The sequence below is a fragment of the Passer domesticus genome, chromosome 1, assembly GCF_036417665.1.
Source record: "Passer domesticus isolate bPasDom1 chromosome 1, bPasDom1.hap1, whole genome shotgun sequence".
Taxonomy (NCBI): domain Eukaryota; kingdom Metazoa; phylum Chordata; class Aves; order Passeriformes; family Passeridae; genus Passer; species Passer domesticus.
The window spans coordinates 154,532,479-154,549,029 of record NC_087474.1 but is presented as its reverse complement, the minus strand read 5'-3'; the positions used below and the strand labels follow the sequence as shown (position 1 = coordinate 154,549,029).

The following is a 16,551-nucleotide window of genomic DNA, read 5'->3' as shown; positions in this document are numbered from 1 at the left end:
AGACATGGTGGATAATGCAATCAAAGATCCATTTCCTTACAAAACTGGCCTAAAAAGGCAAATGAAATAATAATAAATACAGATAATGAAGCAAATGTAGGAAGCAAGTGATGCAGAAGAGGAATGTAAATCTAGTAGGTGTTGTTGCCTTAATTACTGCCTAGTAAAATTTTTCTTTGAAAAATCAAAATTTTTGAGGTACTCAAAATAACTCAAACTTTGGAGGCCCTTGGGCATATTACATCAAACATTCAGAAGGCTTTAATGAACCAAAGGGATTTATGGTCAAGTATGAAGCTAGAGTAATTTTTGAAGATCTTCTTATCTCTTTGACTGACAATTAATAATCTTACTACATTCAAGTTCCCAGCTAAATTATGTGTAATAAAAAGTCAGTACTCTTCAAAAAGTTATGAATTGTCATGCAACTTTTCAGAATTTGGAAATTCTAGAAGAAACTATATAAATGATTAAAGATTCAAAAGAAAAATATTTAATGCAATTATTGTATAATTTGTTTTTCATTTATTTTCCTTTTTTTTCCATTAATTTCTACAATCTAACTATATCTTAATGTCACTAGCAATTCTTAGACAGTTCCCCTTGCTCAGTAATACTTAAATGTCTGGAGTTTTTAATAAAGATCTTTCACAGACTTTTACATAGTCCATTTTCTGGAGATTTATCTTGTGCTGAAGAGATTTACTGCTGTACACTGCTGTTGAAGAATATAAATAGATAAAATAGTTCTCCCTTCTCTTCTGCTTTCTTTGTACCAGACATCTGTAAAGTTAAGTTAAAAATAAAGTTCCTTAAGCACTATCTAAACTTAAGTCCTTTCTCTGCAGGCATTAACAATCTGTACCCACCTGTTACCTAGTTTTGAGGGTGCATAGAAACATCCCTTTTTTGTGTCCATTACAATAAAATTCTGTTGGAAGATTTCAAATGGCAATTAGAAAAATAGAGAAGGCCTTGAGAATTAGCTGTATTTTATTCCCAGTACTAAGGGACTACTTAGACTGTATTTTTCTCCTATTAAATAAAAGATTCTTTTAGAAGTATTGCATTGACACTTTGCTGTAACTTTGCTAAACACTAATGAGGTTTGGGACAATGCTTTGTATAATTCAGATTATGACTAAATGGATGTTTTCAAAATCCCTTTGAACAAACAGGATCAGTCAGTTTTTAACTTCCCAGAAAGGACATTTGGGCAGCTTTGATTTTCCCTACTGTTCCTCTTCTGTAATTTTTTTCCTGGGAGGCATATGAAAGGTAATGGATTTACAGCTATAGAAATCTGAAAGCTGGCATTAACCCAGAGTAAATACAGTTTGAATAAAAGTTGTAGATTTTTTTTTAGTGCAGGCCTTGAAGTTCTTTGACAGGCTTGAGAAGTGAGCCTGGGCAAAGCTCCTGCAGGGCAAGGCCAAGCACAGGGTCCTGACCCTGGACGTGGAGTGATTGGATAAGGGAAAATAGCCTCAAACTGAAAAAGGGTAGTTTTAGATTAGGTTATTTTTTGTGTGAGGAGACACGAATCTTGACTCCATGTTTCAGAAGGCTGATTTATTATATTATATGTTATATTACAATGCTATATTAAAAACTATACTAAAAAGAATAGAGAGAAAAGGATTCATCAGAAGTCTAGAAAGAAAAAGAATGGAATGATAACAAAGGCTTGGGACTCCCAGAGTCTGAGCTGACTGTGACTGGCCATTAATTAGAAACAACCAACGTGCAACAATCACAGATATACCTGTTGGTAAACAATGTCCAGACCACATTCCACAGCCATCAGACAGTTAATTGTTTTCATTTCTTCTCTGAGGCTTCTCAGCTAGAATAGGAGAAAAATCCTAGCAAAGAATTTTTCATAAAACATCATGGCTACAGGTTATAGGAAGAATTTCTTCACTGTGAGGGTGATGAGGCATGGAAAAGTTTGCTCAGAGAATTTGTGGATGCCCCATCCCTGGAAGTGCTCAAGGCCAGGTTGGATGGGGCTTTGAGCAGTCTGGTCTAGTGGAAGGTGGCTCTGCTCACAGCAGGCAGGTTGGAATTAGGTGACCTTTGAGGTCCCTTCCTACCCAAACCACTCCATGGTTTTATAACTGGAGGCATGTGGAGACCTTCAAGAGAAGGAGTGCTGAGTTTCTGAGCACACCAAGGCATCAGATCAAACACAGGACAGTTTTTTGTAAGCATCACAATTAAGAGAGGGAATAACTACAATGATATGCATATCTGAAAATTGTTTTGAATGGCAGACACTTTTTTTTAAAGTCTGTTTTTAAGAACAAGTGGATAAAATTGTCCAAATATTCCATCTTCTGGGTTTTTAATGTCTTTTGTTTCCCAAGTTTAAATTCTGTAAATTATCAAGGTGTCAAAAACCAATTTATTATTCATGCTCAGTTAGTTTGATTCAGGAGAGATGTGAGCATTTACATTACTATTCTGTGTAAATTCTGTAATATTTTAAAGACTCAGCTTGTTACTAGGAGATTAGTTTTAAGTTCCTGTAAAGATGGCCAGTGGTAGATTATTTTTTTGTTTGTTTTCAAGAAATACAAAAATATCATGAAGTATTCAGTTTTTTGAGAATAATTATTTTTTGTTTTCTAAAGGAGTTGGATTTTTTTCATCTAGAAATTCTTAATACAACACCATGAAGGCTTTTCTCTCCCTGATTTCCACTGTTCATAAAAATCCTGAGTTCTCACCTGAGTTCTTGTGCTACTGTGTGAGAAGATTCTATCTGTAATCTATGAACACCTAGTTCCTTCTTCCATTGAAATTTTTGGGCAGTGGGGAAGAAGTGGAAGAATATAATTTTGCCTATTATTTGGAACTGGATTAGTTTAACTGGTGGCAGTCTTTTTAACTGATAACAGTCTTTTTTGTTTAAGATAATTTCTCTTGTGTAGCTCATGGAATGAGGTTGTGGGTTTATGGCACATCTGAATGGATTTAGTATCAGGCAAAATGATCCTCCTGGGGAAAGGTGGAGGACTGGGACTGCCCCTTTTCAGAGTATCTTGGTCACTAAGTACAGACTGCTGTCACAAGCAAGTGCTGTTCTCCAGCCCCAGTTTTCTGTCCTTTGAATCATTGTGCCTGTTTATGCACTTCTGTAGTGAAGTGCAATAGAAAATTAATAATGAATTTGCAGAAGGAGAGATATGGTGTAGGTTTTAGGTGGATCCCCTCTGGAACCCTATTCATGAGTTCCTGGGCTGGTTCTTTCCAGGCATCACCAACATGCAGTTGCATGGAGGGCCAGAGAAAAGATGCTATCCTTATGCTGACTTAAAGCAAACATTGAATTAGGCAAGGTTAGGAAAATGAAACCTTTCCCCTCTGAATGTGAGCAGGTGTTCATATTATTGTGGGTTTACAGATTGATTTAGCTCAGCCAATCTAATGTCCAGCTCTGGTGAAAAGAGGAATCTTCATCCTTCCATACATGGGTCTGTGTTTCTATTTTTGTCTAAATTAAAATGGGTTCAGTCTCTGGGTGACCTAACCTACACAAATGATAAATCGTCCTTTTGGTTTTTTTTAGCTTTATTTTGGGGTTAGAGGTAACTTCGCTTGGAGAGCTTTGGGATTATGGATGGGGTTGGTTTCTGATTATTTGACTTTCAGGACTACTTACTATGGATCACACACATTTGGAGCACATTTCACAGGATATTATGCAAGCTGGAAAAACACATTCCTTCAAAAAGAGACTGAAGGAAACAAATATTCACTTCATATACATAGCACATTATTTTAACTGTCCAGACCAAAGTTATGGTCTGTGCAGTTAAAATCTGTTACATATACTTACATTATGAAGACTTTTTTAATATACTTTAATTTCAGCTAAAGTTCTTTTTTAAAACAAAAAAAGTTGGTCTAAAGGCAGCATGCAGCATCTCTATAGGAAAGAAAAAAGGCACTTATTATGTAAAGTCTCATGGATTCTGACAGTTGTCGAGCTGGTGTTTGCATTAGATTATTACATTTAATATGTATCAGTTAATTTGTCTAAGTCCCATTTTGAATGCATTTATATTTTCAATCTCTGTGGCATTATGCAGTAATTGTTCTATAACTTAATTACATGTGGGGTGAAAGTGCATATTCTTTTAGTTTAAGTCTGCATTGAACTGTTTTGTGTGGGCTGCAAGATAATGATTTTTTGCACTTTTTTCACAGTATTGCTAATTACAGAGTTTTTTCTGATATTTCACTTTCAGTTGCCCCTTTTTCAAGCTGAAGGTCTCTGAATTCTGTATCCCTTTCCCAAACAAAATACTTCTGAATTTGTCTTTGTTACTGTTTTCTGATTCTTTTTTTTTTTTTTGTGATCTGTACTTGAAGCTTTAAGATGTTTGCAGAATTTAGTTAATTAATAGGAATTAGGTTGATGTTCTTTCCTAGTTTATTTCTGATCCATTCCTAATAATTCTATTACTTTTTAGACTGCTAATAAGTATTGGAGAACTCTGTAGTGAAGGTCAGGCTGTTTTTCTAAGGGACAGACTGTAAGACACTGGAGGCCATCTCTGAGTTTGAGCCAGAGATGAGGCTCACTGGGTAATGCTTATCTGTAGAAGCTGCTGTCAGAATGCCATGAAGAACTCAAATCTTATTCTTCTGAAGGCAGATTTACTTAGGTGATATTGACTGAAAAGAGGAAAGCAAAAGGCATAAATAAAGTCTAGTAAACTAAAGTCGATTCTGCCTTTAAAATAGAGATATGATAGTGCTGGAGGAAGGATTTTTCTGAAAGAAATTATCAGTACAGTAAACTTTTTTACCCTGATATTTATATGATTTGACTTCTTGAAATTATTGCCTAGGGAAGCAGGAAAACCTTTATCTTCTTTAGTGGCATTTGATGTTTTTAATGAAAAATAAGACCTTGTATGTGTTTGCCTTGTTCTTAGGCATTTCCCTAACCTGAATACTGAGGGCATTCTTTTGGGATTTGGAACATATGGGGACTAGGCTGGGTAGAGCCTAGGAACCAATTTTCTGACTTCCTGGGCATGGGCTGTAGTCATTAGTTTGTGATTTAGTGGAGGTTGCTGTGGCTGCTGGTCTGTTGGCACCCTCAGTCAGCATCCCAAGTGGATGGAGGCATCTAATGTTTCTTAATGCTTCCCTATCTTCTAAGGGTGGGAAGTAGCAACCTCCCACTAGGGGACATGATTGCCTTTTGTGAGCAGGTACTTCATCAGCATGACAGAAAAGCTGAATCTCCCTCTTCAAGTTTTTAAAGACATTTGTCTCTCTGTGAAATGCATAGGTAATTTAGAGGCAGTAACATGAGGATAACCTTGGAGCATTCTTTCCACTCAAAGTATGCAAAATACTGGTATTTATTTAGTGAGTATATATTCAGTTCACCCAATTTAGGTGATTAAATTTTTATAGTGGTAGTATGAAAGTCTATTAAACAGTTTGGTAGTCCTTTTAGGAAATGCTCAAACATCCTGAAATGCAGAAGGGCACAGAGGAGAGTTAGTGTGGAGCATTTAATGAGAATCTTTGTCTCACAGTCAAGGAATGGGAGGCCTAGAAGAGGCAGTCATGCATATAAAGCAGTTTAAGAACTATTTTCTTTTAACTGAGTCATTCTAAATATGGAATTTGCTTCTATTTTAAGTATTGAAGTATCAGAACGCTTTTCTGGTGTCTGATGTGTATTTTGTTACCTTTGTACTGAACCCACAGACTGAACCATGGCTCCTATGCTGTAATGACAAGGTCCCATCTCACTGGGACAGTGCAGTTTGGGAGATGCAATCCTGTGGACAACCTGACATTTTTGGGAAAGGGAGGAACAGGAAGAAGAGAAGTTGTAATGTTCTGGTAACATTTAGGGTGGAAACTTAGAAGATCAGTTCTGTTGAACCTGCAGAATCTTTGGTAGAGAACTGAAAACATTATTAAAAAACAGTAGTCCAAAAAAACTGGTTTTAGGTGCAACCAGTTTAGTGAGCAACAGAGCTATTGCAGTTTAGTTATTCTGTTTAGTTACAGAGTTGCCTGATGTCCAGTCTGATAGGAAAAGCTTCAATAGCTTTAGGTACTTCCATGTGGCCTCTTCTCAAAATATCTCAATTTCCCACTTAAAATCACTCTGAAGGACCCACAGAATCTCTTTTTTTCTCCTTGTTGTCTACAGCACTTCTTTTGTCCATGTAATATCACCCAGTCTTTCACACCTATTGTGGGATAACCCCCACTGTGGTTTCAGAGACTTTATGTTAGTACTGCCTATATTTTATAAATAATATCTCCGGGAATCTGGGCTAAATGCATTCAGTAAAGCCCCTTCTGCTCCCAATGGAGACTGAGAAGTCCACATGGAACACAGGATCAGAATGTCCTGAGTTGGAAAGGCTCAAGAAAGACTAAGTCCATCTCCTGGCCCAGCACAGCACAGCCCCAAGAATCACACTGGCATTGTCCAAACAATTTTGGGCTCTGTCAGGCTTGGAGCTGTGACCACTGGCCTGGGGATCCTCTTCCAAACATGTTCTTTCATTCTGAGGGATGGCAATATGCCCCAAACTATAAGGAGTTTAAGGAAAATATGTACATAGCTTTAAATATAGACTAAACTTTCTTTTAGAGTAAATTTTCCCCAGCCTTTTTTGTGGAACTGATTCAACAGCTTGGTGTAATTTTTCAAGGGATGTGGTATTAAGCAGAAACAGAAAAATTCAAATTTTATTTAGAAGATTTACAGTCTTTTGAAGGTGGAAATATTTGGATGTAGGATCTCCTTGTAGCAGGCATCAAGCACTATGAATAATTCTCTGAGCTAAGTCCTGGCAAGTTATTTAAGCAGAACTGTGGTGTAAGTACTGATGGCTTCTGGAAGAGTATCCATCATTAACAACAGAAAAAAAAACCAGTCAAACTAATGATTGCAGATTTTATTGTTTAGTTAACACTTTTATACTATAGACAATGCATGTTTCTAGTGTGAGATTTTTAATGAACATTCTTTTAATTCTTCCTTTAGGAGCGAGAAAAATTGTTCCTCTTGAGGCTTCTCCTCATGAAAGTGAACCCAAAACTCCAGACACAACAGACCCATCACAACGAAAAGGATATCAAGAATATGCCATTCAGCAAACCCCATATGAACAGGCAATGAAAACAAGCAGGTAGTTTTGAAGTGCTTATATGTGTGTTCATGCAGAATATGAATTAAATGCTTCCCCATCCATTTTCATGAAACTGGGGTATTTTTTTGAGACCTTTAAGTAAAGGAAGAGCTGAAAATTAACTATGAATAAGCTGTATAATTTAAAATGTCTTTGGAGAACACATTTTTAAAAACTAAGCATTTCTGTCCATTATAAATGTCTAGGGAAATTTTCACACATTATGTTACCAAGGTTCACTACTGTAAGTATAACTGCTTGTTTGGATTTTTTTAGGTTGGGTCCAACTCAACTGAAAATTTTTACATGTGAATACTGTAACAAGGTGTTCAAATTCAAACACTCCCTCCAAGCACATCTGAGGATTCATACAAATGAGAAACCTTACAAGTGTTCTTACTGCAGTTATGCCAGTGCCATCAAAGCCAACCTGAACGTTCACCTGCGGAAGCACACCGGGGAGAAGTTCAGCTGTGATTATTGTACCTTCACCTGTCTCAGCAAAGGCCATCTCAAAGTCCATATCGAAAGGGTCCACAAGAAGATTAAGCAGCACTGTCGTTTCTGCAAAAAGAAATACTCAGATGTTAAAAATTTGATCAAGCATATGAAGGAAACTCACGACCTTCAAGACAAAAAGGTGAAGGATGTTTTTGATGAGCTTCGCTTGATGACACGAGAGGGCAAAAGGCAGCTTCTCTATGACTGCCATATCTGTGAGCGCAAATTCAAAAACGAGCTGGACCGCGACCGTCACATGCTCGTTCATGGTGATGAAAGACCCTTTGCTTGTGAGCTCTGTGGGCATGGAGCCACTAAATACCAAGCCCTTGAGCTTCACGTTCGAAAGCACCCTTTTGTGTATGTGTGTTCTGTGTGCCTAAAGAAGTTTGTCAGTTCTGTGAGGCTCCGTGCTCACATCAAAGATGTGCATTCAGATCTGCAGGAGGATTTTGTTTTTAATAGTTCCATCAACCAAAGCTTCTGCCTACTTGAGCCAGGAGGTGACATCCAGCCAGAAGCCCTTGGTGAACAGCAGACACAAACTGCAGGTGAATCGACTGTCACAAGTACTGATGCAGTTAACACCCCACAGCTATCTGCTTCTGAAGGTGAATCAACAGCTGCAGATGTAAGTGTAAACCACGATGGTCATCATAATGGTGATGTAAAAGTTGATGCAGTCCTTTCCTTAGAATTAGAAAATCCTCTGGTGAAGAATGTAGCAGAGACACTGTGTCAGACAACAGACGTAGCAGTCCCAGACATTCAGCCCTGTGTAGCATCAGATTGCTTCCTCCTAAAAAATGGTACTGCTGGCCCTGAGGAGTTAAAAGGTTCTTCTCCAGATGAAGAGGAAGTTACTCAATGCAGTTCTGTAAACAAACAGGGTGAAGAAATGAATCTTTTACTATCTGAAGACAAAAGTTTGAATGCGGGTCAGAACAACGCAATGACTGAGAACCTTCCAGTTCTTGAAGAGAGAATCCAGTCTGTTCCTCCTGGTGAATCAGAAACAAACAACCCACCCATTCCAAATTCAGCAGAGCCCACGGACCCTTTGGCAGCAGCAGAAACTGGTGCAGCCACCAGCCCACAGGCAGCCCCTTCTAACACAGCTGCAGCCAGTGGGGGGAATGGATCTGTGGCCTTCATGCAGATCCTGGACAGCTTGCAGAAGAGACAAATGAACACTGAGCTGCGGGAGAGGATAAGGAAGGTTTATGGAGACTTGGAATGTGAATACTGTGGTAAGAAGCAGTGGAATTGTGTTTGGGGTTTTTAAAATCCTGTGCAGTGAGTTTCACTTTCCTGCTCCTCCAGTTTACAGTGATGTAATTGTACATCTTTGCAGCAGCATTCATTTTGTAGTTCAGTATGGATTCTGGGGTCTAGTGGGATTTATTTTTTGCTGTAAAGAATGTGAAGTGAGTCAAATCTCCTCAAAAAAACCCCACTAGTAGAATATAGCAAAGCAGTACCTTGCAAGGCTCAATTTTCTGTTGATGTGAAATTTGATAGAATTAGATTATTTCTGTCCACATGTGTCTCCCAAGTCACAACTTTCATTGGGGCCAAGCACAGCAGATTTAGGCATGTGATCAGCATGAGTTCAGTCCATGCTTTAATGCTTGAGCTTCATTATCAGCTTAGTAAAAAAATCCATTTTTTTTCATATGGTGTAGGAGGATGTATAGTAATATACATTCTGTACAATAGATACATATATACTGGCATAATTTTGTATCGTGTTTTGAACCAGGTTCTTTGAGAGAAAATTTTAATTACATGGTATCAGATCAAGACTATCCTCATTGTAATTGTTTGGCTTTTTTAATTTATGGAAGTGGGAATAACACACAATTTCCACTAATTCTAACTGAAAATTTTTGTGTTTATGTAACTGGAAAGGAAGCAAAATATATTTGGGATATATTTTGTAGTTTTCATTCTTAAAAAGGGAAAGGACCCAAAGTCTGAAAAAACAAGTTTTTGAAACATCACATCATGTAACATTGTACTTTAGATGAATTGCTATGAAGTATTTGGTGCCATTATGCCAAAAAGGATTTTAAGAAGGAGTAACATGAAAGAAAGTAACAAAAAATATTTTGACAATCTCTTTTAGTGTACAGTTGCATTCAAATTCTTTGAATAAGAGAACAGATATAAAGGACTTTTTCTTTAGGAAAAAATCATTGATATGTACTAGAGTTGCTCTTGTTAGGCTGTTTCAGGACATATAACAAAGGTGTTATAGGTGTTAGGTAAAGGTGGATTTGTAAATATATTTTCAGTAGCAAAGGGTCTGTAGACAAGCTTTCATTAAAGACAAAAGGGACAGGATTCAACCAGTGTGTTTTGTCCTGAAAGAAAATTGGTTATTTTTTTGAATTTTCAAACAATTGTTTAGGAATTACTTTCTTCATGTCTAATTTAATTTTCAGGCAAGTTGTTTTGGTACCAGGTGCACTATGACATGCATGTCCGTACGCACACTCGAGAACATTTATATTACTGCTCCCAGTGCAATTATTCTTCCATCACCAAGAACTGCCTTAAGCGTCACGTCATCCAGAAACACAGCAATATTTTGCTGAAATGTCCCACAGAACATTGTGACTACTCCACTCCAGATAAATACAAGCTCCAGGCACACCTTAAAGTTCACTCAGATCTGGTGAGTAGCAAACCAAATGTGTGTTTGCCTGAATTCAGTGTCTTCTTCAGTGTTTGTAATTCTGTGGTAATACTTGAAGAGTAGAGCTTAAATAGCTCAGGGTTCTAACCTGTGTGTTCTCTGCACACTTGTGGGAATACCTGACTTAGAGTAACTGGATATTTGGACCTTCTCAGAGCTGTTTCCGGGGGATTATATCTGTATCCATTTTCTCTCTTTGGTTTTCCAAGTATTTTCAGATCCTTTGAGCGAGTAGAATAATGTTGGTACTATTATTACATTACTTCATTCTGTAAACCTGAATTCCCTTCAAAAATACATGACTTGGGTAAAATTAAAATATGTTCTTTTTGATTACTACAGACATAAGATATTTAAGTTATTGAAAATGATTTTAAAGGTTCCTATCTTGCTCAGAAAGCCCTCCAGCTCAGAGTGCCATGTGCAAAAACCAGGTATTGGTAGGCTATTGGTCAGTATTCCCAACAGCTGAAGTTACTTTAAAGATATTTGGATATTTGGAACAGAAGAACACTTCACCTCCTACTCCTCTTAAGCATTTACTTCTGAAGAATTTTAAAACCAAACAGAAGAGATGACACAAAAAGGAAAATTTTTCCCCCTTATGTCCTCCCATTCTGTAAATATTTCAAATGGAATCTGAATTTGTTGTGAAAGATGCAGAAAATTCACATAATAGACACTCTTTGAATGTTTTTAAATTCATGGTGTTTGCAATGCCCACCTGATAGCAAAAATCTGTGTAATTGATGTCTAAGAACACTTAAGAAAAAAGAGTCTACAATTAGCTCTCCTGAATCCTTCTGTAAGTACCTGGTTTTCAAGTGTGATGAATGTCCAGCAGCTCCCACCAGGAAGATAATTTTCATAATTCTAAATAGAACTGAGAAAATGGATTTCATAATTAAAAGCATTGTGACAGCAAGATCTTTCAGAAACATACTTACTGATGCTTACTGTCAAATGTATTTATTTAAATGGATAAAAAATTTCATGTATTAGATTTTGGCAATTCTCATATTGGTCCTTGTGCCCACTGCTTGGTATGTTTACTCCATGCATATCTCAGTGAAAAGGACCACTTCTTCAAATATATGTCTATGCAGAGTTAAATGTGGAAATTACTGTAATTTTAATTGGAAAAATCAATTCTTAATAAATATTAAAATTCAGCTTCTCTGGAGACTGAAGATAGTGAAGTCTCAGTTCAGTTCCTTGTGTGTATGTGTATCCTACATCACCTCTTTGCTGGCTGCATTTCAGCTGGGTCCTTGCATTATTTGTGGAAGATAAATTATGGGTATTGAAAAGGAGCTTTCCCTTCATCCTTGTATATATCACTGTATAGCTACCCACTTCACTCTCTATGCAGTACCCAAGTCTTGCACTGAATTTGGGATTGGGTATTCCCTGGCAGATGATGATGGGGAGTGTGAATGTGGTGCCTCTTTGCCTTCTGTGTTTGCTACACATTCTTGTTACAGAGATTTTTACTTTTGAAGCCTGGGAATTGAGGCGGGGCTTGATTCAAAGCCAAAACTTTGTCTATATTCTCTGATTTTCAGTACTCATCCTTTTGCTCCTAGGGCTTTAGATTTTTGATGTTTGTTGGCATTTATTGAGCTCCTCCAAAGTTCAAACTGTGACATGACCAATCACTTCAGTGTCATGGGACCTAGGAAAGGGCTGGGCAGTTTCAAATTGCTTTAGTGCAATTTATATTATGAGTGAGCTCATGGTAACATTAAAGGGCAGGGTGTGGAATTAAAAAATGCTGATGTAGGTACCAGAGTTTCTTTACAACCCCCAGTGGCTTTTGCCATGCTCACTCTGCTGAGCAGATAAACATCACAGAGAAGTTTATCTCTGAACATATTTTAAGTCTATGTATGTAATTGATACTGCAACATCAGCACCTCTATAAAACTGCAGTTCAGACCCAGAACCACCACACATTTTTAGGTGCCTACATGCACATTTTGGGATGTAAATAATTCTTGTCTTTGGAAGGATGCTTAGAAATTCCATTATGTTGTTGACCTTTTATGTAATAGCGTCGCTGTTGGTAGGATGTGAGATGCTCAAGCTCTGATTGCTTATTTGCCCTTCCCTGAGGAAAGTAAATTTTCACATTTCACTGCTCTGGCTGTGTTGCCCCTGTCTTTGGAGCAGTGCTGCTGTGCAGTCAATAATGCAAGGTACTGCAAAGGGAAGCAGTTAACAAAAACATCTCTGATCTAATGATCGGGCACTCAGTTGGAAAGCAGCTTTTGCTCTTAGTCTTGACTTCCATAATGAATGTCTGCTTGGCATTTTTTTTACTGATAGTTATTTCACAAAAAAAAAAAAAGCTTAAATACTGTATGCAGGTGCTTGTCATTTTGTGAGCTGAGTTCTGCTTCTTGCCAGACTTCAGAAAAATCTGTCTAAACATCTGCACATTCTTCTGTAGCCTCCTTCACATGTGTGCACAGCTGTCTCCTAGGTACATCACATCCTTTTAGCTGAGTTGCATTTTAATGCAGGAATCTTTTGGGAAAATTTTTATTTGAACATCGTGACAACTGTGGTGAAGATTTCTGGAGTTCTTCACTCCTCAGAAGTGTAACTTGGAGGTGTAATTCTGATCCCATGGGTGTTAGAAATTAAATTTCTGTTGATCTGGATAGATGTGGGAGCAGACTTTAGCCCTCTATTCCTCTACAAAATTATGCAATCAAATGTTTTGTTAATTGAGTTGTGGGAACTTTTCCTGGAAATGTTCTGTGAGTGCCAATATTTAGTAGAAGGTTTTAATTTTTATTTTTGTGACAATATAGTTGTATACCTACCCCTAGAAATATCTTGAAACACATGCCTCAGAGAATTAAAATTCTCTTCAGAGCACTATAAATGGATAATGCAATATAGCTAATGCTTTCTTAGCACAATTTTAATTCATTTATATAAAGAGAAATGCATTGTGATTATTATGTAAGTGGCCTTATTTAATAAAGAAATAGTATAAACAAGAAAATTTGTGATAGTATTAGGCTAATTTATTTTCACTAGGTTTAAGAATACTTACATACCTAATTAAATTCCTGTTTTATGGAATGCAAACAACACTTTCAGTCAAAAACTATCTTTATTTTGGAATTATTTAAGTTTCTTATATTTTCTCAAATTGGCTAATAAGGGTGCTGAGCAGATATCAGGCAGTGATTGCCTTTGAAATTTAAATAGCTGATTGGACTTTGCAGCTGGTCTCTAACAGAGGTGGATGCAGTTCTCTCCATGCTTTGCTTCTGTTCATGCCCTTCAAAAAAACCTTCAAAGGCATTTAAAAGGCAGATATTTCAATAGGGCATAGGAAAAATAACTTTCATTCTTACCAGAGGAGAACTGACTTGCTGAGAATGTGGTTCAGGTATTACTGCAACCTCAGCCTTCAAAGGGTTTCTGTGATCACCTGCAGCCAGGGCTCCTGAAGAGCTGGAGCTGCAGAGCAGGGGAGCTCCTCTGGGGCTCTGTGTTGTGGTCTGGGTGCTCTGAAATACTTAATTTGCAACAGGGGGTCTTTAAAGGCTGTTTTGAGAGTGATGGGATTGCGCTGAAGGACTCACACAAACTCTCAGGGCAGCTACAGAGGAACACTTAAGCATTCCAAGCTGACAGCATAAGCTCCAGTACTCTGGCACTGGCCTGGATATTCTGCAAGGAAAGGTTTGGCTGCAGCTGGGCGCTCTCTGTGAGAAACTGGAGCTTGACAGACACACTTTGAAGGGACTCAGTGCTCCTAGGCATGCTCTGTTACACTACAAAAGATAACCCTTTTGAAGATCTCTTCTGCAGATCTTGGTGTAGATAACTTTCTAACAGCTTGAAAAAAGATGTTGGCATTATTTCATTATTGAAGAATATTGTTACCATCGTCTTGTGGAAAGATGAGTTCTCAGCACCCATCCATTCATGTTGCTCTGTAGTTCTTGATTCATTTACTGATTATTTTAATTTTTCCTCTAAGATATAGGCTTATAGCCTTGCCTTCCTCAAGAATATTAATAAGAATGTGAAGTTGTCACAGTTAACAGCACTTCCAGCTGAAGTAGCGTGTGTGTAGTGGAGTGTTGAATTTTTATTTTCTTATTTAACATTTGTCTCAATGTTCTGTTCACACTGAGAAATACTTAATTTAGCGAGTATTAGAGACCAGTGACACCCAACTGTACACTAAAAGTGTACTATTTGTTTCCCTTTATTTATTGTATATTTTGAAATCAGATATATAGCAAGCTTGAAGAACACATTGAAATCTGTCAACACATTTCAGCTCAAGAGGCCCTAAATTATTTTGTGCTGTTTTTCTTATATGTGCCAAATTATGAATGTGATCATGCAACTACATCTTTGAAAAGGTGCAAACATTGCTATGGAGTTTTGTTATGATTAATCTACCAATCTTTGTTGGAGTAACATGTTCAGGTAGAAATCCAAAACCATAGTAGCAGATTTAGATCATTTGAGAGACCCTAATTGCACAAACTAACAGCTCTTTTTCAAGGTTTTGTCAGCTTTGTAGGTTCCTTGGATCTCTTCCAAAACTCAGCTAGTATTTTCTGATGTTCCTTTTTTCCCCTTAAGATTCTTAGGGCTTAAAATGATGACAGCCCCAACTCCATCATAGCAAGGTACTGCCCTCAGGGTGGTAATCCTTGTGTTGCTGCCATCCCCAGTCCCTGGTGCAGGTTTTCTCACAGGAGCAAATGGCTGTCAGCTCAGCAGAATTCTCCTTGTGCCATTGCCATATTAAAGGCAGTGAGAGCTCCATATCCTACAGTCGTAGGATTGTTTATTGCTATTTCAGCCCAAAGTGTTCTAGGGCTACTGCTGGTTTTAACTTGTAAGTACTTCAATACAGGGATTTGTTTCTCAGAGGTACATGAGACTGACTGCAAATCCTGCATCATATTCCAAAACCTGTCTGCCATGAAAACCCACCAATTTTTGCTTTCCTTTCAAGAGAAGTGTTAATTTACAGCTGTACAACTGCAACACCTGGACAATAATGACCTCTTTGTACAGTCCTTGCTATTCAAAGATGCTCTTTGGCCAAAGATCAGACACCCTTAGAGTCCAGCAGCCTTAGCCTCCTGTGATCTCCAGATTTCTCCTTCATAACACAGGGTCTGTCCCATTTTGATCAATAATCTTCCTTCCACACTCTTCAGGAAGTATTTCTGTCCTGGAATAAGTAGTGAAATGTCTGTTCTGTGCCTTCAGCTCACCTTTACAGAGATCTCTGCTTGGTGGGCTGCTGCATCTCTCCAACCAAGTACTGTGTTACCTGGGCACCTGCCCAGCTGTCAGGGCTAACTAGACTCCCTCCATCTGTGGTTTTGATAATCCACTCTTAAATTAATCTACTCAGTGCAGAGGTGACTATGACCCACACATTTGATTGAGCATCCAGTGCCAGCAGGTACTTCTGGAAAGATCAGTCTCTCCAATTTATATTGTGACTGTCGATTTAAAGTGTAATGGAGAAAATTTCTACATTTTTAGGAGTTAGTTGCATTTATAAAAACAGAAAAATTACAATTAGACTAAAAAAGTACATATAGGAAGAGATAACATCAAAACTCTTCAGTTGAACTTGATTGATAATGTTAAATCTGTTATAACATCAGTGACACTGAGAAAATGCACAGCAGTCTTTCAATCAAAATACTAGAATAAGACTTTATCAGAAGTACATAAAATGCTGAACATTTATAAAATAGCTAGAAATGCAGACACTGAATAAGTGATGGCATCTGTCATTGTTAACTCTGCTGCTCAATTTCAGGACATTTTATAAATCCACACAGTGGTGGTTGTCTTCAGAAGGGTAAGATCTGATCCTGGTTTCAGAAGGGTAGACTTGTGACAAAAAAGAAGAAAAAGCCCTAAATATTACTGCTTACATCAAATACATTTTCTTCTGTTATGTGACTTGATCTTTTGACTTTTGATTTTCTACAGAGTCAGTCAGAAGATAATGCTTACATTTATTGTGCATATTCTCATCTGCTGTAACTTGGAGCCCTGTATTCATGAAGATTAATGATGTGCTTAGAGTCTTTTAATATTTCTCCTTCACTTACTTCACTATAAATACATTCATTTTTTCCTTAAAAACCGAAC

The 16,551-nt window shown here is 37.6% G+C and overlaps 1 protein-coding gene across 7 annotated transcripts in view; it reads left to right on the top strand.

Annotated features, from left to right (window-relative positions):
* ZFAT (zinc finger and AT-hook domain containing) overlaps window positions 1-16,551 on the top strand; it is a 77,171-nt gene that overhangs the window by 26,150 nt on the left and 34,470 nt on the right. For 6 of the 7 annotated variants that reach the window (XM_064397905.1, XM_064397887.1, XM_064397897.1 and 3 more), the window contains exons 5-7: window positions 7,040-7,184; window positions 7,461-8,935; window positions 10,133-10,365. In XM_064397905.1, the coding sequence (XP_064253975.1) occupies window positions 7,040-7,184; window positions 7,461-8,935; window positions 10,133-10,365 (1,853 nt within the window). The remainder of the gene's footprint in view (window positions 1-7,039; window positions 7,185-7,460; window positions 8,936-10,132; window positions 10,366-16,551) is intronic. The other variant, XM_064397938.1, reaches the window with a different exon arrangement.